We start from the raw sequence: 26,069 nt of genomic DNA on the forward strand, positions 1-26,069 counted from the left end.
TTGCAAATTCATCTGGAATAACAAAAAACCCAGGATAGCTAAAACTATCCTCAACAATAAAGGGACTTCAGGGGAATCACTATCCCTGAACTCAAGCAGTATTACAGAGCAATAGTGATAAAAACTGCATGGTATTGGTACAGAGACAGACAGATAGACCAATGGAACAGAATTTAAGACCCAGAAATGAACCCACACACCTATGGTCACTTGATTTTTGACAAAAGAGCCAAAACCATCCAATGGAAAAAAGATAGCATTTTCAGCAAATGGTGCTGGTTCAACTGGAGGTCAACATGTAGAAGAATGCAGATTGATCCATGCTTATCACCCTGTACAAAGCTTAAGTTCAAGTGCATCAAGGACCTCCACATCAAACCAGACACACTCAAACTAATAGTAGAAAAACTAGGGAAGCATCTGGAACACATGGGCACTGGAAAAACTTTCCTGAACAAAACACCAATGGCTTATGCTCTAAGATCAAGAAAGGACAAATGGGATCTCATAAAACTGCAAAGCTTCTGTAAGGCAAAGGACACTGTGGTTAGGACAAAATGGCAACCAACAGATTGGGAAAAGATCTTTTTTTTTTTTATGTTTTAATTTTTTTTTTATTAACTTGAGTATTTCTTATATACATTTCGAGTGTTATTCCCTTTCCCGGTTTCCGGGCAAACATCCCCCTCCCCCCTCCCCTTCCTTATGGGTGTTCCCCTCCCAACCCTCCCCCCATTACCGCCCTCCCCCCATAGACTAGTTCACTGGGGGTTCAGTCTTAGCAGGACCCATGGCTTCCCCTTCCACTGGTGCTCTTACTAGGATATTCATTGCTACCTATGGGGTCAGAGTCCAGGGTCAGTCCATGTATAGTCTTTAGGTAGTGGCTTAGTCTCTGGAAGCTCTGGTTGCTTGGCATTGTTGTACTTTTGGGGTCTCGAGCCCCTTCAAGCTCTTCCAGTTCTTTCTCTGATTCCTTCAATAGGGGACCTATTCTCAGTTCAGTGGTTTGCTGCTGGCATTCGCCTCTGTATTTGCTGTATTCTGGCTGTGTCTCTCAGGAGCGATCTACATCCGGCTCCTGTCTGCCTGCACTTCTTTGCTTCATCCATCTTGTCTAATTGGGTGGCTGTATGTATATGTATGGGCCACATGTGGGGCAGGCTCTGAATGGGTGTTCCTTCAGTCTCTGTTTTAATCTTTGCCTCTCCCTTCCCTGCCAAGGGTATTCTTTTTCCTCATTTAAAGAAGGAGTGAAGCATTCACATTTTGATCATCCGTCTTGAGTTTCGTTTGTTCTAGGGATCTAGGGTAATTCAAGCATTTGGGCTAATAGCCACTTATCAATGAGTGCATACCATGTATGTCTTTCTGTGATTGGGTTAGCTCACTCAGGATGATATTTTCCAGTTCCAACCATTTGCCTACGAATTTCATAAACTCGTTGTTTTTGATAGCTGAGTAATATTCCATTGTGTAGATGTACCACATTTTCTGTATCCATTCCTCTGTTGAAGGGCATCTGGGTTCTTTCCATTTTCTGGCTATTATAAATAAGGCTGCGATGAACATAGTGGAGCACGTGTCGCTTTTATATGTTGAGGCATCTTTTGGGTATATGCCCAAGAGAGGTATAGCTGGATCCTCAGGCAGTTCAATGTCCAATTTTCTGAGGAACCTCCAGACTGATTTCCAGAATGGTTTTACCAGTCTGCAACCCCACCAACAATGGAGGAGTGTTCCTCTTTCTCCACATCCTCGCCAGCATCTGCTGTCACCTGAGTTTTTGATCTTAGCCAATCGCACTGGTGTGAGGTGAAATCTCAGGGTTGTTTTGATTTGCATTTCCCTTATGACTAAAGATGTTGAACATTTCTTTAGGTGTTTCTCAGCCATTCGGCATTCCTCAGCTGTGAATTCTTTGTTTAGCTCTGAACCCCATTTTTAATAGGGTTATTTGTTTCCCTGCGGTCTAACTTCTTGAGTTCTTTGTATATTTTAGATATAAGGCCTCTATCTGTTGTAGGATTGGTAAAGATCTTTTCCCAATCTGTTGGTTGCCGTTTTGTCCTAACCACAGTGTCCTTTGCCTTACAGAAGCTTTGCAGTTTTATGAGATCCCATTTGTCCATTCTTGATCTTAGAGCGTAAGCCATTGGTGTTTTGTTCAGGAAATTTTTTCCAGTGCCCATGTGTTCCAGATGCTTCCCTAGTTTTTCTACTATTAGTTTGAGTGTGTCTGCTTTGATGTGAAGGTCCTTGATCCACTTGAACTTAAGCTTTGTACAGGGTGATAAGCATGGATCGATCTGCATTCTTCTACATGTTGCCCTCCAGTTGAACCAGCACCATTTGCTGAAAATGCTATCTTTTTTCCATTGGATGGTTTTGGCTCCTTTGTCAAAAATCAAGTGACCATAGGTGTGTGGGTTCATTTCTGGGTCTTCAATTCTATTCCATTGGTCTATCTGTCTGTCTCTGTACCAATACCATGCAGTTTTTATCACTATTGCTCTGTAATACTGCTTGAGTTCAGGGATAGTGATTCCCCCTGAAGTCCTTTTATTGTTGAGGATAGCTTTAGCTATCCTGGGTTTTTGTTATTCCAGATGAATTTGCAAATTGTTCTGTCTAACTCTTTGAAGAATTGGATTGGTATTTTGATGGGGATTGCATTGAATCTGTAGATTGCTTTTGGCAAAATGGCCATTTTTACTATATTAATCCTGCCAATCCATGAGCATGGGAGATCTTTCCATCTTCTGAGGTCTTCTTCAATTTCCTTCTTCATTGTCTTGAAGTTCTTATTGTACAGATCTTTTACTTGCTTGGTTAAAGTCACACCGAGGTACTTTATATTATTTGGGTCTATTATGAAGGGTGTCGTTTCCCTAATTTCTTTCTCGGCCTGTTTCTCTTTTGTATAGAGGAAGGCAACTGATTTATTTGAGTTAATTTTATACCCAGCCACTTTGCTGAAGTTGTTTATCAGCTTTAGTAGTTCTCTGGTGGAACTTTTGGGATCACTTAAATATACTATCATGTCATCTGCAAATAGTGATATTTTGACCTCTTCTTTTCCCTACTGTATCCCTTTGATCTCCGTTGTTGTCTGATTGCTCTGGCTAGAACTTCAAGAACTATATTGAATAAGTAGGGAGAGAGTGGGCAGCCTTGTCTAGTCCCTGATTTTAGTGGGATTGCTTCAAGTTTCTCTCCATTTAGTTTAATGTTAGCAACTGGTTTGCTGTATATGGCTTTTACTATGTTTAGGTATGGGCCTTGAATTCCTATTCTTTCCAGGACTTTTATCATGAAGGGATGTTGAATTTTGTCAAATGCTTTCTCAGCATCTAATGAAATGATCATGTGGTTCTGTTCTTTCAGTTTGTTTATATAATGGATCACGTTGATGGTTTTCCGTATATTAAACCATCCCTGCATGCCTGGGATGAAGCCTACTTGATCATGGTGGATGATTGTTTTGATGTGCTCTTGAATTCGGTTTGCCAGAATTTTATTGAGTATTTTTGCGTCGACATTCATAAGGGAAATTGGTCTGAAATTCTCTTTCTTTGTTGTGTCTTTGTGTGGTTTAGGTATAAGAGTAATTGTGGCTTCATAGAAGGAATTCGGTAGGGCTCCATCTGTTTCAATTTTGTGGAATAGTTTGGATAATATTGGTATGAGGTCTTCTATGAAGGTTTGATAGAATTCTGCACTAAACCCGTCTGGACCTGGGCTCTTTTTGGTTGGGAGAGCTTTAATGACTGCTTCTATTTCCTTAGGAGTTATGGGGTTGTTTAACTGGTTTATCTGTTCCTGATTTAACTTCGGTACCTGGTATCTGTCTAGGAAATTGTCCATTTCTTGAAGATTTTCAAATTTTGTTGAATATAGGTTTTTATAGTAAGATCTGATGATTTTTTGAATTTCCTCCGAATCTGTAGTTATGTCTCCCTTTTCATTTCTGATTTTGTTAATTTGGACGCACTCTCTGTGTCCTCTCATTAGTCTGGCTAAGGGTTTATCTATCTTGTTGATTTTCTCAAAGAACCAACTTTTGGTTCTGTTGATTCTTTCTATGGTCCTTTTTGTTTCTACTTGGTTGATTTCAGTTCTGAGTTTGATTATTTCCTGCCTTCTACTCCTCCTGGGTGTATTTGCTTCTTTTTGTTCTAGAGCTTTTAGGTGTGCTGTCAAGCTGCTGACATATGCTCTTTCCTGTTTCTTTCTGCAGGCACTCAGCGCTATGAGTTTTCCTCTTAGCACAGCTTTCATTGTGTCCCATAAGTTTGAGTATGTTGTATCTTCATTTTCATTAAATTCTAAAAAGTTTTTAATTTCTTTCTTTATTTCTTCCTTGACCAGGTTATCATTGAGTAGAGCATTGTTCAATTTCCACGTATATGTGGGCATTCTTCCCTTATTGTTATTGAAGACCAGTTTTAGGCTGTGGTGGTCCGATAGCACGCATGGGATTATTTCTATCTTTCTGTACCTGTTGAGGCCCGTTTTTTGACCAATTATATGGTCAATTTTGGAGATTGTACCATGAGGAGCTGAGAAGAAGGTATATCCTTTTGCTTTAGGATAGAATGTTCTATAAATATCCGTTAAGTCCATTTGGGTCATGACTTCTCTTAGTCTGTCGACATCACTGTTTAATTTCTGTTTCCATGATCTGTCAATTGATGAGAGTGGGGTGTTGAAATCTCCCACTATTATTGTGTGAGGTGCAATGTGTGTTTTGAGCTTTAGTAAGGTTTCTTTTACGTATGTAGGTGCCCTTGTATTTGGGGCATAGATATTTAAGATTGAGAGTTCATCTTTGTTGATTTTTCCTTTGATGAATATGAAGTGTCCTTCCTTATCTTTTTTGATGACTTTTAATTGAAAATTGATTTTATTTGATATTAGAAAGGCTACTACAGCTTGCTTCTTCTGACCATTTGCTTGGAAAGTTGTTTTCCAGCCTTTCACTCTGAGGTAGTGTCTGTCTTTGTCTCTGAGGTGTGTTTCCTGTAGGCAGCAGAATGCAGGGTCCTCGTTGCCTATCCAGTTTGTTAATCTATGTCTTTTTATTGGGGAGTTGAGGCCATTGATATTGAGAGATATTAAGGAGTAGTGATTATTGCTTCCCGTTATATTCATATTTGGATGTGAGGTTATGTTTGTGTGCTTTTCTTCTCTTTGTTTTGTTGCCAAGACGATTAGTTTCTTGCTTCTTCTAGGGTATAGCTTGCCTCCTTATGTTGGGCTTTACCATTTATTATCCTTTGTAGTGCTGGATTTGTAGAAACATATTGTGTAAATTTGGTTTTGTCATGGAATATCTTGGTCTCTCCATCAATGTTAATTGAGAGTTTTGCAGGATACAGTAACCTGGGCTGGCATTTGTGTTCTCTTAGGGTCTGTATGACATCAGTCCAGGATCTTCTGGCCTTCATAGTTTCTGGCGAGAAGTCTGGTGTGATTCTGATAGGTCTCCCTTTATATGTTACTTGACCTTTTTCCCTTACTGCTTTTAATATTCTTTCTTTATTTTGTGCGTTTGGTGTTTTGACAATTATGTGACGGGAGGTGTTTCTTTTCTGGTCCAATCTATTTGGAGTTCTGTAGGCTTCTTGTATGCCTATGGGTATCTCTTTTTTTAGGTTAGGGAAGTTTTCTTCTATGATTTTGTTGAAGATATTTACTGGTCCTTTGAGCTGGGAGTCTTCACTCTCTTCTATACCTATTATCCTTAGGTTTGATCTTCTCATTGAGTCCTGGATTTCCTGTATGTTTTGGACCAGTAGCTTTTTCCGCTTTACATTATCTTTGACAGTTGAGTCAATGATTTCTATGGAATCTTCTGATCCTGAGATTCTCTCTTCCATCTCTTGTATTCTGTTGGTGAAGCTTGTATCTACAGCTCCTTGTCTCTTCTTTTGGTTTTCTATATCCAGGGTTGTTTCCATGTGTTCTTTCTTGATTGCTTCTATTTCCATTTTTAATTCCTTCAACTGTTTGATTGTGTTTTCCTGGAATTCTTTCAGGGATTTTGCAATTCCTCTCAGTAGGCTTCTACTTGTTTATTAATGTTTTCTTGTGTTTCTCTAAGGGAGTTCTTCACGTCTTTCTTGAAGTCCTCCAGCATCATGATCAAATATGATTTTGAAACTAGATCTTGCTTTTCTGGTGTGTTTGGATGTTCCATGTTTATTTTGGTGGGAGAATTGGTCTCCGATGATGCCATGTAGTCTTGGTTTCTGTTGCTTGGGTTCCTGCGCTTGCCTCTCGCCATCAGATTATCTCTAGTGTTACTTTGTTCTGCTATTTCTGACAGTGGCTAGACTGTCCTATAAGCCTGTGTGTCAGGAGTGCTGTAGACTTGTTTTCCTGTTTTCTTTCAGCCAGTTATGGGGACAGAGTGTTCTGCTTTCGGGTGTGTAGTTTTTCCTATCTACAGGTCTTCACCTGTTCCTGTGGGCCTGTGTCTTGAGTTCACCAGGCAGGTCACTTGCAGCAGAAAAGTTGGTCTTACCTGTGGTCCCGAGGCTTAAGTTTGCTCGCGGGGTGGTGCCCACGTGCTCTCTGCGGCGGCAGCAACCAGGAAGATCTGCGCCGCCCTTTCCCGGAGCTTCTGTGCACTAGGGTTCCAGATGGCGTTTGGTGTTTTCCTCTGGCGTCCACGATGTGTTTGCAGAGTGCAGTCTCTTCTGGTTTCCCAGGCGTGTCTGCCTTTCTGAAGGTTTAGCTCTCCCTCCCACGGGATTTGGGTGCAGAGAACTGTTTATCTGTCTGTTTCCTTCAGGTTCCGGCGGTGTCTCAGGCGCAGGGCTCTTGCCACTCCTGGGCCCTCCCCTACGGGAACCCAGAGGCCTTATACAGTTTCCTCTTGGGCCAGGGATGTGGGCAGGGGTGGGCAGTGTTGGTGGTCTCCTCTGCTCTGCAGCCTCAGGAGTGCCCACCTGGCCAGGCGGTGAGGTCTCTCCCATGGGGTTTGGGAGCAGAGAGCTGCTGCGGGCCGGGATCCGCGGGTGTGGGATTTCTGGTAAACACAGGAAGTTCCCGGTCCTAGAGGAATTTTGCCTCTGTGTGTCCTGAGTTCACCAGGCAGGTTTCTTGCAGCAGAAAAGTTGGTCCTACCTGTGGTTCCGAGGCTCAAGTTTGCTCGTGGGGTACTGCCTAAGTCCTCTCCGCGGCGGCAGCAACCGGGAAGATCTGCGCTGCTCTTTCCGGGAGCCTCTGTGCACCAGGGTTCCAGATGGTCTTTGGCTTTTTCCTCTGGCGTCCGAGATGTGTGTGCAGGGAGCAGTCTCTTCTGGTTTCCCAGGCTTGTCTGCCTCTCTGAAGGTTTAGCTCTCCCTCCCACGGGATTTGGGTGCAGAGAACTGTTTATCCGGTCTGTTTCCTTCAGGGTCCGGCGGTGTCTCTGGCAGGGGTCCTGCCGCTCCTGGGCCCTCCCCCACGGGAGCCCAGAGGCCTTATACAGTTTCCTCTTGGGCCAGGGATGTGGGCAGGAGTGAGCAGTGTTGGTGGTCTCTTCCGCTCTGCAGCCTCAGGAGTGCCCACCTGACCAGGCGGGAAAAGATCTTTACCAATCCTACAACAGATAGAGGCCTAATATCCAAAATATACAAAGAACTCAAGAAGTTAGACCGCAGGGAGACAAATAACCCTATTAAAAAATGGGGCTCAGAGCTAAACAAAGAATTCACAGCTGAGGAATGCCGAATGGCTGAGAAACACCTAAAGAAATGTTCAACATCTTTAGTCATAAGGTAAATACAAATCAAAACAACCCTGAGATTTCACCTCACACCAGTGAGAATGGCTAAGATCAAAAACTCAGGTGAGAGCAGATGCTGGCTAGGATGCGGAGAGAGAGGAACACTCCTCCATTGTTGGTGGGATTGCAGACTGGTACAACCATTCTGGAAATCAGTCTGGAGGTTCCTCAGAAAATTGGACATTTAACTGCCTGAGGATCCAGCTATACCTCTCTTGGGCATATACCCAAAAGATGCCCCAACATATAAAAAAAGACACGTGCTCCACTATGTTCATCTCAGCCTTATTTATAATAGCCAGAAGTTGGAAAGAACCCAGATGCCCTTCAACAGAGGAATGGATACAGAAAATGTGGTATATCTACACAATGGAATATTACTCAGCTATCAAAAACAATGACTTTATGAAATCCGTAGGCAAATGGTTGGAACTGGAAAATATCATCCTGAGTGAGGTAACCCAATCACAGAAAAACACACATGGTATGCACTCATTGATAAGTGGCTATTAGCCCAAATGCTTGAATTACTAGATGCCTAGAACAAATGAAACTCAAGACGAATGATCAAAATGTAAATATTTCACTCCTTCTTTAATAGGGGAACAAGAATACCCTTGGCAGGGAATAGAGAGGCAAAGATTAAAACAGACACAGAAGGAACACCCATTCAGAGCCTGCCCTACATGTGGCCCATACATATACAGCCATCCAATTAGACAAGATGGATGAAGCAAAGAAGTGCAAGCCGACAGGGGCCAGATGTAGATCGCTCCTGAGAGACACAGCCAGAATACAGCAAATACAGAGGCGAATGCCAGCAGCAAACCACTGAACTAAGAATAGGACCCCCGTTGAAGGAATCAGAGAAAGAACTGGAAGAGCTTGAAAGGGCTCGAGACCCCATGTGTACAACAATGCCAAGCAACCAGAGCTTCCAGGGACTAAGCCACTACCTAAAGACTATACATGGACTGTCCCTGAACTCTGACCTCATAGGTAGCAATGAATATCCTAGTAAGAGCACCAGTGGAAGGGGAAGCCCTGGGTCCTGCCAAGACTGAACCCCCAGTGAAAGTGATTTTTGGGGGGAGGTCGGTAGTGGGGGGAGGATGGGGAGGGGAACACCCATATAGAAGGGAGGGGAATTGGTAAGGGGGATGTTGGCCGGAAAACCGGGAAGGGGAATAACAATCGAAATGTAAATAAGAAATACTCAAGTTAATAAAGATGGAGAAAAAAAGAAATACCCAATTTAGTAAAGAGAAGAAGAAGAAGAAGAAGAAGAAGAAGAAGAAGAAGAAGAAGAAGAAGAAGAAGAAGAAGAAGAAGAAGAAGAAGAAGAAGAAGAGAAGAGAAGAAAAGAAGAAGAAGAAGAAGAAGAAGAAGAAGAAGAAGAAGAAAGAAGAAGAAGAAGAAGAGAAGAAAAGAAGAAGAAGAAGAAGAAGAAGAAGAAAGAAGAAGAAGAAGAGAAGAAAAGAAGAAGAAGAAGAAGAAGAAGAAGAAGAAGAAGAAGAAGAAGAAGAAGAAGAAGAAGAAGAAGAAGAAGAAGAAGAAAACAAGAAAGACCAAACTGTTCCTGCTTCAGGTCTTCCTAAAGGGGGGAACAAAAATAAGCACAGGAGAAAATATGAAGGCAAAATGTAGAGCAGAGACTGAAGGAAAGGCCATCCAGAGACTGCCCCACCTGGGGGATCCATCCCATATACAAACACCAAACCCAGACACTATTAAGGATGCTAAGACGTGTATGCTGACAGGAGCCTGATATAGCTGTCTCCTGAGAGATTCTTCCAGAGGCTGACAAACACAGAGGCAGATGCTCGCAGCCAACCATTGAACTGAGAATGGGGTCCCCAGTGGAGTTAGAGAAAGGACTGAAGGAACTGAAGGGGTATGCAACCCCATAAGTATCAACCAACCAGACTCCCCAGAGCTCCCAGGGACTAAACCACCATTCCAAGAGTACACAGGGATGGACCTATGGTCCCAGCAGCATATGTATCAGAGGATGGCCTTGTTGAGTATCAATGGAGGAGCAGCCCTTGTTCCTGGGAAGGCTTGATTCCCCACTGTAGGGGAATGCCAGGGTGAAGGGGAGGTTGGAAGGAGTGGGTGGGCAGATGGGGGGAGCCCCTTCATAGAAGCAGTGGGAGATTGCGGGTTTCTGGAGGAAAAACCGGGAAAGGGGATAACATTTAAAATGGAAATAAAAAATGCAATTAAAAAAAAAAGAAAGAATCATCCTGAGTGAGGTAACCCAGTCTCTCTCTCTCTCTCTCTCTCTCTCTCTCTCTCTCTCTCTCTCTCTCTCTCTCTCTCCCTCTCTCTCTCTCTCTCTCTCTCTCTCTCTCACACACACACACACACACAAGAAATAATACACACGTGGTATGTACTCACTGATAAGTGGATATTAGACAAAAAGAAGCTCAAGATACCCATGATACAACTCACAGACCATATGAAACCCAAGAAGAAAGAAGACTACACCAAAGTTTGGATGCTACAGTTCTACTCAGAAGGGGGAAGAAGATAATCTTGGGAGGTAGAAGGAGAGAAGGATCTGTGAAGGAGAGAAGAGGGGTAGGGAAAAAGGGGGACCGGTTCAGATATGGGAGGAGATGGGGAAGAAGTTTAGAGGGTCAGGGTCTTGAAAGGAGAGTAGCAGTGGGAGAGGGGGAACTAGCCACTAAAAAGTTCCAGATGCCAGGGACCCAAGAGGTTCCCAGAACCAACAGGGAGGACAGTAACCAAAATACCCAACCAAGGGGAGATAGAACCTGTAGAGACCATATCCAGTGGATAGGCATGGCTCCCAGTTGAGAGATGTGACCACCCACCACCTCAAAAATATTAATCCAGAATTCCTCCTATCAAAGGAACTTCAGGGACAAGGAATGAAGCTGAGACTGTGGGAAAGGCCATCCAGAGACTGCCCCACTTAAGGATCCATCCCATCTGCAGTCACCAAACCAGACACTATAGCTGATGCCAAGAAGTGCTTGCTGACTGGAGCCTGATATGGATGTCCCCTGAAAGGCTCTGCCAGAGCCTGACCAATACAGATGCGAATGCATGCAGCCAACTATTGAACTGAATACGGGGATCCTAAAGGAGGAGTTAGAGAAAGGACTGAAGTAGCTGAAGGGGTTTGCAACTCCATAGGAAGAACAATATCAATCAACCAGATCCCCCAGAGCTCCGAGGGACTAAACCACCAACCAAAGAGTACACAGGGGTTACCCATGACTCCAGCTGGATATGTAGCAGAGGATGGCCTTATTGGGCATCACTGGGAAGGGAGCCAGTCCCTTGGTCCTACAGAGGTTTGATGACCCAGGGTAGGGAAATGTTAGGGCACTGAAGCAGGAATGGGTGAACCTGTGGGGGAGAAACCTCATAGAGGGAGCAGAGGGGTGATGGGATAGGGGGTTTAATGGAGGGGAACTGGAAAGCAGGATAACATTTGAAATGTCAACAAATAAAATAACCAATAACAAATATCAAAATTTTTAAAAGAAGACGTTTTACTACTTTTATCTCTCCATTCCTACCTTTTTAGGAAAATGATAAATTACATTTTCATGTTTGGAAAGTATTTTTTAATTTTTATGGAGTTTCTTTTCTTATAAATCAGGGCAAAGGGATTTAAAGGATGTAAAACTGTGAGATCTTCAGTAAACTAAACTGAACACTAAATCCCTCATCTCTCTTCTTTCCCCTCAAGTGACCCATTACCACACTTTCCCTTTGGCTCTGGCCAAACGTCAGTGCTTCTTGGAAACAATTCCCTTGGCCTACTAGACTCAGAATGGCAATCTCAGAATTCTCCGTCAGTACTGAAGTAACTTTCCAGTGCTGTGATCAGCTGCCTTTCCCTCTGTGGAGGTTACACTGACTTTCCCTGTCAAGCCATGGCATGGGCTAGAGCTCAGCTGGCTTGGGTGGTTGTCTAACTCCTGACCGTTCCAACACTGATGCAGGTGGGCTAGATGGATAGAAGCTGATTTTCATTATTTTCTCTAGTTAGCACACAGAATGAAAAGTTCATATTGATGTGTGTGTGTGTGTGTGTGTGTGTGTACATGTGTAGTGTGTGTTGTACTTTGTTCTTTTTAACCCACTCATCTCATCTCTCCTTGTACCCCTCTCTAACCCTCTGATAGAAACTAACTTTGAGGAAAATAAGACTTTCACGTGGGAACACATACAGCATATGGAGAACCTAAGCAACCAGTAGAAATGAACTCAGTGTGGAAATTGGAAGCCTGTTAACCACCGAGCATCGGTCAGAATCTGCTCCACAGTATCCATGCTTTTCTTAACTTCTCTAAAACACACGGTGAGTGGGATAAACCTGCATCCTCCACCCTCATTTGTCAACTTGTCATCTCAGTTTACAGAGAAATGTCCATCTCTGGGTCTGATATGTATATAGGCATTTTACTATGATCATATATAGTATTAATATACTAAGGAACTTACAAATTATGAAAATCACAGTCTCTTTAAAATTTCACGTTTAATATCCAAAAGTCTTTTAGTTCAGAGTCATCTGAAAGATGTGCCTACAAAATTATATTTTTAAAAATATAACAAATATGTTCATCCAAGTACATTAAAGATTTAACTTTCAGTATACTGTATGAGAGTTGTATGAATTCCTTTTCCTTTTTGACCTAGAGAAAGCACTTTCTTATATATTTTAGGTTTCTTTTTAACTTCTTAGTTTAACATTCCTTCGTACCTTCCCTCTACCCTTGCAACCTCTCCTTTAAAAGAAAAAAAAAGTCTCATGGAAACTGTAGTGTGTATCACAGTATGTCCCAATTTTGTCCCACAAAATACACCCTTGTGTCCACATTTCTTTGCTTGCACTGAGTCATTGGTCTAGTTAGAGGCTTCTGGCTTCCTCTACACTATCAGTACTGGATTCTCACAAGGACTTCTTTCAGATATGCTTTGCATAAAGGAGATTCTGCAACTTTGGATCTTTAGGACTGGCCCCTTCATGGGATCCAGCAGTTCATCAATGGGATAGATTTTGGGGTGGATCTGAGCCTGGGTGGAAGCCAGTTAACCTACCAGTTTTCCTGTACCCACACCAGCAGGGTGAGCTCTCCAGCACTGCACCAGCTAGCTCACCCAATGCCAGCAAGGGGCAGAGCTGGCTCTCCTACCCTCATACACTCAGGGCTGGCCCCCAAAGTCTGAACCATCAGGGTCAGCTCTACTGTGCTGCCCAGGCTGGGTGCAGGGCCCACTAGGCGTTGCAGCCCCCCCATGAGGAACAGGGCCAGCTTTCCTGCTGTCATGACCTTGGGGCCAGATCTTCCCCCTGCCTTAGGTGTCAAGGGGTAAGAAGTGGGAGGGCATCTCTCCCTTGTTCATGCCAGGGCACAGCAAGCAAGTGGCAGAGAGGCCTGGACCAACTCTGCCGTGCCCCACCACACAGTAAGGTCAGCTCTACTGTGCTCCCCAGTGAGGTGCAATGGCCACTCTCCCAAATGCTGCAGCCAGTGAGGGGCAGTCAGCTCTCTCAATTTCATGACCCTAAGGCCAGCTCTTCCACCTGCCGCAGAAGACAAGAAGTGAGGGAGTGAAAGGAGATATTTAGTTATTTGTTGAAACTATAATAAGATTACATCACTTTCCTCTTTTCTCCTTTCAATCCTTTCCATGAATCACCTCTTACCTTGTTTCAAGTTCAGGGTATGTGTGTGTGTATATATATGTCACATCCATGTATATATGCATTCATATATATTCTTAAATACATAAATATAATCTGCTCAATCCATATAGTGTCGCTTGTAAATATGTGATCTCAGGGCTGACCATTTGGTATTGGGTCACCAGTTGGGGGACTCTTCCCTGGAGAAAACTATTTCTCCTGCTCTCAGCTCTCCTTTTCCAGTAGACTAATAATTGATATTTACTCACACTGTCTCCAAAGACATGTTGGTCATTTAAATGGTCTGTGACTTTGTCAAATAACTGATGGCTGTCCTAAATCAGAATTTCTTGTCACTCTCCGATCTTAGGTAGCATAAGGATTGACACAGCCGCCAGAGGCAATGGGTAAAACAAACCGCTCTTTGGTGTCTGAGTTTGTGTTCCTGGGACTCTCCAACTCATGGATGATCCAGCTATTCCTTTTCCTCTTTTCCTGTGTGTTCTACATGGCAAGTCTGTTGGGAAATTTTCTCATTGTGCTAACCGTAACTTCAAACCCCCAATTACATTCCCCTATGTACTTCCTCTTAGCCAATCTTTCCATCATTGACTTGATATGTTCCTCATTCACAGCACCCAAGATGATTTTTGACCTTCTGAGAAAGCACAAAACCATCTCTTTTGGTGGTTGCATCACTCAGATCTTTTTTATCCATGCAGTAGGTGGCACTGAGATGCTGCTGCTTATAGCCATGGCGTTTGATCGATATGTTGCCATATGTAAGCCTCTGCATTACCTGATCATCATGAGCCCACAAAACTGCATTTTGATTTTGGTTGCTTCTTGGATTATTGGCTTCATTCATTCAGTGACTCAGTTGATTTTTGTGGTAGACTTGCCCTTCTGTGGCCCTAATGAATTAGACAGCTTTTTCTGTGACCTACCTCGGTTTATTAAACTTGCCTGTATAAACACCAACACATTGGAGTTTATGGTTACTGCCAATAGTGGGTTCATTTCTGTGGTCTCCTTTTTAATTCTGATCATCTCTTACATATTTATTTTGGTGACTGTTCAAAAGAAATCTTTGGGTAGTTTATATAAGGCCCTCTCCACCCTGTCAGCTCATGTCATGGTGGTAGTTTTGTTCTTTGGACCCTTAATCTTCTTCTACTTGTGGCCATTTCCAACATCACATCTGGATAAATTTCTTGCCATCTTCGATGTAATTGTTACTCCTTTTCTAAATCCAGTTATATACACACTTAGGAATAAAGAGATGAAGGTGGCGATGAAAAGACTATGCACTCGGTTTATGAATTATATTAAGCTTTCTTAAATATACCAGAGGTATATGAGCATGCAGAGTAGAATTTAAGATGGGAGTGTGCTATGTAAACTACATTACATCCAACAGAACATCACCTGGTACTAATATGTGATATACCCTTGCTTGTTTTCTGCCTGAATTGGATTTGGATATCAGTGTATCAACTGTTTATTCAACAGACTTGATGACAAAAGACTTTTCCAGCCTTACCTCTCCAATAATTTTATGTCACTATAATGATCAATACAATAACGGTCAATGTTAAAGAGTACATTTGTAAAAATTACATTTAAATAGACTTTAAACGTAAACGTTAGCTTTTATTTCATCTGATTTTACTCTCCTGATGATCTACTTTCTGTCCCTTCAGCTTCTTATTTACCTGACATTTATTTAATGACCTGGCTTTTCCACAGTCCAGTAAGGAGACATTGCCGCGGGCCATGTGGCAGAAACAACAAAAAGCTTTAGAACTCATGGAACACAGCCCACCAGTTAGCTCAGTTTCAATGGCTGCGCCTCAGAGAAAGATGACTCCTGAGGACGTCATGCTGTCATGGAGCTCTGCTCTGCTTGCTGCCCTCACGTCCCTCTTATCTGAGAAGTGTATGAAAGCTCTAAGGGGCTTCCAGTCCCTCACTGGGCAGTATCTCTGGCACTCACAATAGTAGTGCCTGATCTCTTTCAGGCATTGCTGCTGGAACAGATTCATGATTCAGCCACCACCCTGGGAAAGAACACAGAGGTGTAAGTGGTCAGCTATGACCCCCACCCTGAGAAAGCATTTGAACAAATAAAACTGTTAGTGAAGGATAAGATGCTTTTGCTACTGACTATGATATAAAAAATCTGAAGAACTCCCAGACCACTCCCCACTGCAGAGCTCCCAGAGACTAAACCACCACCCCAAGAGAACACAGGGAATGGACCTATAGCTCCATCTGCATATGTAGCAGAAGAGGGTCTTGTCAGGCATCAATGGAAGGAGAGATCCTTAGTCTTGCCAGGCTTGATGTCCTAGTTTTGGGCAATGTCAGGGCAGGGAGGTGGGAGGGGGTGGGTGGATGAGGGAGCAGCCTCACAGAAGCTGGGCTTGGGGAGCTGGAATAGCAGGTTTCTGGAGGGAAAACCAGGAAAGGGGATAACATTTAAAATGTAAATAAAAATCCAATAAAAATAATACTAAAAAAAAAAGAAACCTGAAGGAAGAATTTGAAGTTCAGAAGGCACACTCTTTTTTCTTTCTCCATCTTTATTAACGTGGGTATTTCTTACTTACATTTCAATTGTTATTATCTTTCCCGGTTTCCAGGTCAACATCCCCCTAACCCCATCCCCTCCCCTTCTATATGGGTGTTCTCTTCCCCATCCTCCCCCCATTACTGTCCTCCCCCCAACAATCACGTTCACTGGGGGTCCAGCCTTGCCAGGACCAAGGGCTTCCCCTTCCACTGGTGCTCTTACTAGGATATTCATTGCTACCTATGAGGTCAGAGTCCAGGGTCAGTCCATGTATAGTCTTTGGGTAGTGGCTTAGTCCCTGGAAGCTCTGGTTGGTTGGCATTGTTGTTCATATGGGGTCTCAAGCCCCAGAAGGCACACTCTTAATAGTTAAAGTAAGAAACTTTTTAAAGTCAGAGAACAAGAACAATGTCAGGGAACAATGGCAGCACTGGCTGAGGGACGTGCCTCTCTAAGGCTGTAATGGTGATGATTGATTTCTTATACCCATTTTCCCCCTCATCTTTCTAATATGATTTAATAAAAATTGCTGATGAGTAGATAGCATACTGAGGATTTAAAAAATATATGACTGATTTTTGTATAAAAGTTTAGATCTGTGATTCTTTTAAGATTCTTATAAGATTACTTTAAAGATTAGTAATAAAATAATCAATCCTTTATTTGTAACCACAAATTGCTTCTTGTGGGTAAGAGAAACTAGCTGAGAAAACTACCTTGCTTGCTCACACTTTGTTAATCTATAACAAGTTACCTAGTTACAAACGTACATAGGTTCTTTGGAATAATGTGTTTTCTTTACCTTTACGTGTACAAGGTAATGTTTTTCTTGTAAAGGTATTGGGGAACACACTGTTTTTTCATAGCCATTCACTCAAAGAAAAATAGAATGTAATCACATGGTTATTTTAATTGCTTTAAAATTTTAAGAGGGATATATAAGCTATGGAAGAAAAAGCAGGGCTGGAGAGATGGCTCAGCAGTTAAGAGAACTGACTGCTCTTCCAGAGGTCCTGAGTTCAATTCCCAGGAAACACATAGTGGCTCACAACCATCAGTAATGGGATCTAATGCCCTTTTCTGCTGTGTCTGAAGACAGCTACAGTGTACTCACATACATTAAATAAATAATATTTTTAAAAACAAGAAAGAAAAGGCAGTGTTGGAGCTTGCTCCATCCACCAGGAATGTATGTGCATATGTATATATGTGTATATATACATATATATGTGCGTGTGTGTGTTTATGTGTAAAATGCTTGGAGCATGATTGTTAAAAATTTGTTTTAGTCATTCTATGTGTGACTTTGTGTATTTATGTCTTTCTGTAGATCTGTCAGCATGCATGCAAGTATGTGTGTATGTATTTGTATGTGTGAAGTTATTGGAATCTGCCTTTTGCTTCATCCACTCAGTGTGTGTGTGTGTGTGTGTGTGTGTGTGTGTGTGTGTGTGTGTGTGTGTGTGTTTCTTTCTTATCAGCCCCTAAGAGTTTAAAAAAAAACTCAGAGGCTTTCAATGGACACAGAAGTGAAAGCCTAATGAACCAAGCTTTGTTCCCTCAAAGAAAATCTGTTGAGTAATTTCTCTAATTGCTGGCTGCCACAGGCTAACCCCATCAACCCCTCTTCATTCTGACTCCTGTCGTCTGCTTTCAGCACTGACCCCATCACCAATGCCAAAATGACTGCCTTGATTTATCTCCTGGAAGTCAAAGCAGGCCTTTGACATCCTTGACATTTTTGACAAGACAAACCACATCAGTATTATTTTTTTTTTTGGTTCTTTTTTTCGGAGCTGGGGACTGAACCCAGGGCCTTGCGCTTACCTAGGCAAGCGCTCTACCACTGAGCTAAATCCCCAACTCCCCACATCAGTATTATTGAAAACAGAAATTCTAATATGTAAGAATTATTGTCTAACTATGAAACTGTTAAACACATTTAAGAAAGTTGCTGTAAATTAGCCTCCTACACTCAGTCCAACAGCACAGAACGAACCAAGAAGTGTTCACTGTGCTAAAGGAGCCTCTTGTAATCATTTTTATGATTATTTTATTTACATTCCAGGGCTGCCCTCCCTCTTGGTCCCCCTCCCACATTTCCTCATACCATTCCTCCTCCCTGTTTCCTCTGAGAGGGTTCTCGCGCTCCACCAGGTCTCCTCCTTTCCTGGGGCCACAAGTCTCTTCAGGGTTAAGCTCATTTTCTCCAACTGAAGCTGACCAGGTAGGCCTCTGGTACATTTGTGCCAAGGGCCTGGGACCAACCTGTGTATGCTCCTGGTTGGTGGCTCAGTCTCTTGGAGCTCCCTGGAGTCCGGGTTAGTTGACACTGCTGGTCTTCCTATGGGGTCGATCTATTGTTTGGCTTCTTCACTCCTTCCCCTAATTCTACCATAGGAGTCCCTGACTTCAGTCCAATGGTTGAATGTAAATATCTGCTTCTGTCTCAGTCAGTGCTGGTAGGGCATCTCAGACAACAGCCATGACAGACTCCCCTCTGTAAGTACATCATAGCATCAATAATAGTGTCAGACCTTGGTGCCCCCTCCCCCATGAGAAGGACCCCAGGTTGGGCTGGTCATTGACCTTTCCTTCAGTCTCTTCTCCATTTTTGTCCCCGCCCTGACATTCCCCTACACTGGTGAGTGCAGCCTTGGCAGGACCAAGGGCTTCTCCTTCCATTGGTGCCCAACAAGGCCATCCTCTGCTACATATGCAGTTAGAGCCATGAGTCAGTCCATGTATAGTCTTTGGGTAGTGGTTTAGTCCCTGGGAGCTCTGGTTGGTTGGCATTGTTGTTCTTATGGGGTTGCTAGCCCCTTCAACTCTTTCAATCCTTTCTCTAACTCCTCCAATTGGTATCCCATTTTCAGATCAATGGTTTTTGCTGCTAGCATCCACCTCTGTATTTGGCACAATCTGACTGAGCTTGTCAGAAGACAGCCATATCAGGCTCCTGTCAGCATGCACTTTTGGCTTCATCAATATTGTCTAGTTTTGCTGGAAACACGCATGTGAGGCAGACTCTGAATAGCCATTCCTTCAGTCTCTTCTCCAAACTTTGGTTCCATATCCACTCCTATGAATATTTTTGTTTCCCCTTTTAAGAAGGAGTGAAGAATCCCCACTTTGGTCATCCTTCTTCTTCAGCTTCATGTGGTCTGTGGATTATATCATGGGTAATTTGACCTTTTGGGGTAATATCCACTTATCAGTGAGTGCATACCATGTGTGTTTTACTGTGATTGGATTATTTCACTCGGATGATATTTTTCTGATTCAATCCATTTGCCTATGAATTTCATGAATTCATTGTTTTTGATAGCTGAGTAGGACTCCATTGAGTAAATGTACCACATTTTCTATATTCATTCCTCTGTTGAAGGGGATCTGGGTTCTTTCCAGATTCTGCCTACTATAAATAAGTCTGCTATGAACATAGTGGAACATATGTCTTTGTTGTATGTTGAAGCACCTTTTGGGTATATGCCCAAGAGAGGTATAGCTGGATCCTCAGGTAGTGTAATGTCCAATTTTCTGAAGAACCTCCAGACTGACTTCCAGAGTGGTTGTACCAGCTTGCAATCCCACCAACAATGGAGGAGTGTTCCTCTTTCTCACATCCTCACCAGCATCTGTTGTCACCTGAGGTTTTGATCTTAGCCTTTTTGACTGCTGTGAGGTGGAATCTCAGGGTTGTTTTCATTTGCATTTCCCTAATAACTAAGAACACTGAACATTTCTTTAGGTTCTTCTCAGCCATTCGATAATCCTCAGCTAAGAAGTCTTTGTTTAGGTCTGTAGCCCATTTTTTAATAGGGTTATTTGGCTCTCTGGAGTCTAACTTCTTGAGCTCTTGCATATTTTGAATATTAGCCCTCTATCACATGTAGGATCAGGAAAGATCTTTTCCCAATCTGTTAGTTGTGGTTTTGACCTAATGACAGTGTCCTTTGCCTTACAGAAGCTTTGCAGTTTTATGAGGTCTCATTTGTCCATTCTTGATCTTAGAGTTTAAGCCATTAGTGTTTTGTTCAGGAAATTTTCCCCAGTGCACATGTGTTCGAGATTCTTCCCCACTTCTTTTTCTTTTTTTTTTTTTATTAACTTGAGTATTTCTTATATACATTTCGAGTGTTATTCCCTTTCCCGGTTTCCGGGCAAACATCCCCCTCCCCCCTCCCCTTGCTTATGGGTGTTCCCCTCCCAACCCTCCCTCCATTGCTGCCCTCCGCCCCATAGTCTAGTTCACTGGGGGTTCAGTCTTAGCAGGACCCAGGGCTTCCCCTTCCACTGGTGCTCTTACTAGGATATTCATTGCTACCTATGGGGTCAGAGTCCAGGGTCAGTCCATGTATAGTCTTTAGGTAGTGGCTTAGTCCCTGGAAGCTCTGGTTGCTTGACATTGTTGTACATATGGGGTCTCGAGCCCCTTCAAGCTCTTCCAGTTCTTTCTCTGATTCCTTCAACGGGGGACCTATTCTCAGTTCAGTGGTTTGCTGCTGGCATTCGCCTCTGTATTTGCTGTATTCTGGCTGTGTCTCTCAGGAGCGATCTACATCCGGCTCCTGACGGTCTGCACTTCTTTGCTTCATCCATCTTGTCTAATTGGGTGGCTGTATATGTATGGGCCACATGTGGGGCAGGCTCTGAATGGGTGTTCCTTCAGTCTCTGTTTTAATCTTTGCCTCTCCCTTCCCTGCCAAGGGTATTCTTTTTCCTCATTTAAAGAAGGAGTGAAGCATTCACATTTTGATCATCCGTCTTGAGTTTCATTAGTTCTAGGCATCTAGGGTAATTCAAGCATTTGGGCTAATAGCCACTTATCAATGAGTGCATACCATGTATGTCTTTCTGTGATTGGGTTAGCTCACTCAGGATGATATTTTCCAGTTCCAACCATTTGCCTACGAATTTCATAAACTCGTTGTTTTTGATAGCTGAGTAATATTCCATTGTGTAGATGTACCACATTGTCTGTATCCATTCTTCTGTTGAAGGGCATCTGGGCAAATACAAACATGTAGTGTTTTCATGAGAATAAACACAGACATTTGTACAGAAAAAAAAAAAAAAGAAGGGCATCTGGGTTCTTTCCAGTTTCTGGCTATTATGAATAAGGCTGCAATGAACATAGTGGAGCACGTGTCTCTTTTATATGTTGAGGCATCTTTTGGATATATGCCCAAGAGAGGTATAGCTGGATCCTCAGGCAGTTCAATGTCCAATTTTCTGAGGAACCTCCAGACTGATTTCCAGAATGGTTGTACCAGTCTGCAATCCCACCAACAATGAAGGAGTGTTCCTCTTTCTCCACATCCTCGCCAGCATCTGCTGTCACCTGAGTTTTTGATCTTAGCCATTCTCACTGGTGTGAGGTGAAATCTCAGGGTTGTTTTGATTTGCATTTCCCTTATGACTAAAGATGTTGAACATTTCTTTAGGTGTTTCTCAGCCATTCGGCATTCCTCAGCTGTGAATACTTTGTTTAGCTCTGAACCCCATTCTTAAATAGGGTTATTTGTTTCCCTGCGGTCTAACTTCTTGAGTTCTTTGTATATTTTGGATATAAGGCCTCTATCTGTTGTAGGATTGGTAAAGATCTTTTCCCAATCTGTTGGTTGCCATTTTGTCCTAACCACAGTATCCTTTGCCATACAGAAGCTTTGCAGTTTTATGAGATCCCATTTGTCCATTCTTGATCTTAGAGCGTAAGCCATTGGTGTTTTGTTCAGGAAATTTTTTCCAGTGCCCATGTGTTCCAGATGCTTCCCTAGTTTTTCTTCTATTAGTTTGAGTGTGTCTGGTTTGATGTGGAGGCCCTTGATGCACTTGAACTTAAGCTTTGTACAGGGTGATAAGCATGGATCGATCTGCATTCTTCTACATGTTGACCTCCAGTTGAACCAGCACCATTTGCTGAAAATGCTATCTTTTTTCCGTTTGATGGTTTTGGCTCCTTTGTCAAAAGTCAAGTGACCATAGGTGTGTGGGTTCATTTCTGGGTCTTCAATTCTATTCCATTGGTCTATCTGTCTGTCTCTGTACCAATACCATGCAGTTTTTATCACTATTGCTCTGTAATACTGCTTGAGTTCAGAGATAGTGATTCCCCTGAAGTCCTTTTATTGTTGAGGATAGCTTTAGCTATCCTGGGTTTTTTGTTATTCCAGATGAATTTGCAAATTGTTCTGTCTACCTCTTTGAAGAATTGGATTGGTATTTTGATGGGGATTGCATTGAATCTGTAGATTGCTTTTGGTAAAATGGCCATTTTTACTATATTAATCCTGCCAATCCATGAGCATGGGAGATCTTTCCATCTTCTGAGGTCTTCTTCAATTTCTTTCCTCAGTGTCTTGAAGTTCTTATTGTACAGATCTTTTACTTGCTTGGTTAAAGTCACACCGAGGTGCTTTATATTATTTGGGTCTATTATGAAGGGTGTCGTTCCCCTAATTTCTTTCTCGGCTTGTTTCTCTTTTGTATAGAGGAAGGCAACTGATTTATTTGAGTTAATTTTATACCCAGCCACTTTGCTGAAGTTGTTTATCAGCTTTAGTAGTTCTCTGGTGGAACTTTTGGGATCACTTAAATATACTATCATATCATCTGCAAATAGTGATATTTTGACCTCTTCTTTTCCGATCTGTATCCCCTTGATCTCCTTTTGTTGTCTGACTGCTCTGGCTAGAACTTCAAGAACTATATTGAATAAGTAGGGAGAGAGTGGGCAGCCTTGTCTAGTCCCTGATTTTAGTGGGATTGCTTCAAGTTTCTCTCCATTTAGTTTAATGTTAGCAACTGGTTTGCTGTATATGGCTTTTACTATGTTTAGGTATGGGCCTTGAATTCCTATTCTTTCCAGGTCTTTTATCATGAAGGGGTGTTGAATTTTGTCAAATGCTTTCTCAGCATCTAATGAAATGATCATGTCGTTTTTATCTTTCAGTTTGTTTATATAATGGATCACGTTGATGGTTTTCCGTATATTAAACCATCCCTGCATGCCTGGGATGAAGCCTACTTGATCATGGTGGATGATTGTTTTGATGTGCTCTTGAATTTGGTTTGCCAGAATTTTGTTGAGTATTTTTGCGTCGATATTCATAAGGGAAATTGGTCTGAAGTTCTCTTTCTTTGTTGTGTCTTTGTGTGGTTTAGGTATAAGAGTGATTGTGGCTTTGTAGAAGGTATTCGGTAGTGATCCATCTGTTTCAATTTTGTGGAATAGTTTGGATAATATTGGTATGAGGTCTTCTATGAAGGTTTGATAGAATTCTGCACTAAACCTGTCTGGACCTGGGCTCTTTTTGGTTGGGAGAGCTTTAATGACTGCTTCTATTTCCTTAGGAGTTTTGGGGTTGTTTAACTGGTTTATCTGTTCCTGATTTAACTTCGATACCTGGTATCTGTCTAGGAAATTGTCCATTTCCTGAAGATTTTCAAGTTTTGTTGAATATAGGTTTTTATAGTAAGATCTGATGATTTTTTGAATTTCCTCCGAATCTGTAGTTATGTCTCCCTTTTCATTTCTGATTTTGTTAATTTGGACGCACTCTCTGTGTCCTCTCATTAATCTGGCTAAGGGTTTATCTATCTTGTTGATTTTCTCAAAGAACCAACTTTTGGTTCTGTTGATTCTTTCTATGGTCCTTTTTGTTTCTACTTGGTTGATTTCAGCTCTGAGTTTGATTATTTCCTGCCATCTACTCCTCCTGGGTGTATTTGCTTCTTTTTGCTCTAGAGCTTTTAGGTGTGCTGTCAAGCTGCTGACATATGCTCTTTCCTGTTTCTTTCTGCAGGCACTCAGCGCTATGAGTTTTCCTCTTAGCACAGCTTTCATTGTGTCCCATAAGTTTGGGTATGTTGTACCTTCATTTTCATTAAATTCTAAAAAGTTTTTAATTTCTTTCTTTATTTCTTCCTTGACCAGGTTATCATTGAGTAGAGCATTGTTCAATTTCCAAGTATATGTGGGCATTCTTCCCTTATTGTTATTGAAGACCAGTTTTAGGCCGTGGTGGTCCGATAGCACGCATGGGATTATTTCTATCTTTCTGTACCTGTTGAGGCCCGTTTTTTGACCAATTATATGGTCAATTTTGGAGAAAGTACCGTGAGGAGCTGAGAAGAAGGTATATCCTTTTGCTTTAGGATAGAATGTTCTATAAATATCCGTTAAGTCCATTTGGCTCATGACTTCTCTTAGTCTGTCGACATCACTGTTTAATTTCTGTTTCCATGATCTGTCCATTGATGAGAGTGGGGTGTTGAAATCTCCCACTATTATTGTGTGAGGTGCAATGTGTGTTTTGAGCTTTAGTAAGGTTTCTTTTACGTATGTAGGTGCCCTTGTATTTGGGGTATAGATATTTAGGATTGAGAGTTCATCTTGGTGGATTTTTCCTTTGATGAATATGAAGTGTCCTTCCTTATCTTTTTTGATGACTTTTAGTTGAAAATTGATTTTATTTGATATTAGAATGGCTACTCCAGCTTGCTTCTTCTGACCATTTGGTTGGAAAGTTGTTTTCCAGCCTTTCACTCTGAGGTAGTGTCTGTCTTTGTCTCTGAGGTGTGTTTCCTGTAGGCAGCAGAATGCAGGGTCCTCGTTGCCTATCCAGTTTGTTAATCTATTTCTTTTTATTGGGGAGTTGAGGCCATTGATGTTGAGAGATATTAAGGAATAGTGATTATTGCTTCCCGTTATATTCATATTTGGATGTGAGGTTATGTTTGTGTGCTTTTCTTCTCTTTGTTTTGTTGCCAAGACGATTAGTTTCTTGCTTCTTCTAGGGTATAGCTTGCCTCCTTATGTTGGGCTTTACCCTTTATTATCCTTTGTAGTGCTGGATTTGTAGAAAGATATTGTGTAAATTTGGTTTTGTCATGGAATATCTTGGTTTCTCCATCTATGTTAATTGAGGGTTCTGCAGGATACAGTAACCTGGGCTGGCATTTGTGTTCTCTTAGGGTCTGTATGACATCAGTCCAGGATCTTCTGGCCTTCATAGTTTCTGGCGAGAAGTCTGGTGTGATTCTGATAGGTCTGCCTTTATATGTTACTTGACCTTTTTCCCTTACTGCTTTTAATATTCTTTCTTTATTTTGTGCGTTTGGTGTTTTGACAATTATGTGACGGGAGGTGTTTCTTTTTTGGTCCAATCTATTTGGAGTTCTGTAGGCTTCTTGTATGTCTATGGGTATCTCTTTTTTTAGGTTAGGGAAGTTTTCTTCTATGATTTTGTTGAAGATATTTACTGGTCCTTTGAGCTGGGAGTCTTCACTCTCTTCTATACCTATTATCCTTAGGTTTGATCTTCTCATTGAGTCCTGGATTTCCTGTATGTTTTGGACCAGTAGCTTTTTCCGCTTTACATTATCTTTGACAGTTGAGTCAATGATTTCTATGGAATCTTCTGCTCCTGAGATTCTCTCTTCCATCTCTTGTATTCTGTTGGTGAAGCTTGTATCTACAGCTCCTTGTCTCTTCTTTTGGTTTTCTATATCCAGGGTTGTTTCCATGTGTTCTTTCTTGATTGCTTCTATTTCCATTTTTAATTCCTTCAACTGTTAGATTGTGTTTTCCTGGAATTCTTTCAGGGATTTTTGCGATTCCTCTCTGTAGGCTTCTACTTGTTTATTAATGTTTTCCTGTGTTTCCCTCAGGGAGTTCTTCACGTCTTTCTTTAAGTCCTCCAGCATCATGATCAAATATGATTTTGAAACTAGATCTTGCTTTTCTGGTGTGTTTGGATATTCCATGTTTGTTTTGGTGGGAGAATTGGGCTCCGATGGTGCCATGTAGTCTTGGTTTCTGTTGCTTGGGTTCCTGTGCTTGCCTCTCGCCATCAGATTATCTCTAGTGTTACTTTGTTCTGCTATTTCTGACAGTGGCTAGACTGTCCTATAAGCCTGTGTGTCAGGAGTGCTGTAGACCTGTTTTCCTCTCTTTCAGTCAGTTATGGGGACAGAGTGTTCTGCTTTCGGGCGTGTAGTTTTTCCTCTCTACAGGTCTTCAGTTGTTCCTGTGG

At 42.1% G+C, this 26,069-nt stretch overlaps 1 protein-coding gene across 1 annotated transcript; it reads left to right on the forward strand.

Annotated features, from left to right (window-relative positions):
* Positions 1-13,857: 13,857 nt before the first annotated feature.
* Or4f6b (olfactory receptor family 4 subfamily F member 6B) lies at positions 13,858-14,796 on the forward strand. The gene has a single exon (NM_001000601.1). It carries the CDS (start codon positions 13,858-13,860, stop codon positions 14,794-14,796), a length of 939 nt encoding a protein of 312 aa, NP_001000601.1.
* The last annotated feature ends 11,273 nt before the right edge of the window (positions 14,797-26,069 follow it).

Source organism: Rattus norvegicus, chromosome 3 (assembly GCF_036323735.1).
Source record: "Rattus norvegicus strain BN/NHsdMcwi chromosome 3, GRCr8, whole genome shotgun sequence".
In the NCBI taxonomy this organism is placed as follows: Eukaryota; Metazoa; Chordata; class Mammalia; order Rodentia; family Muridae; genus Rattus; species Rattus norvegicus.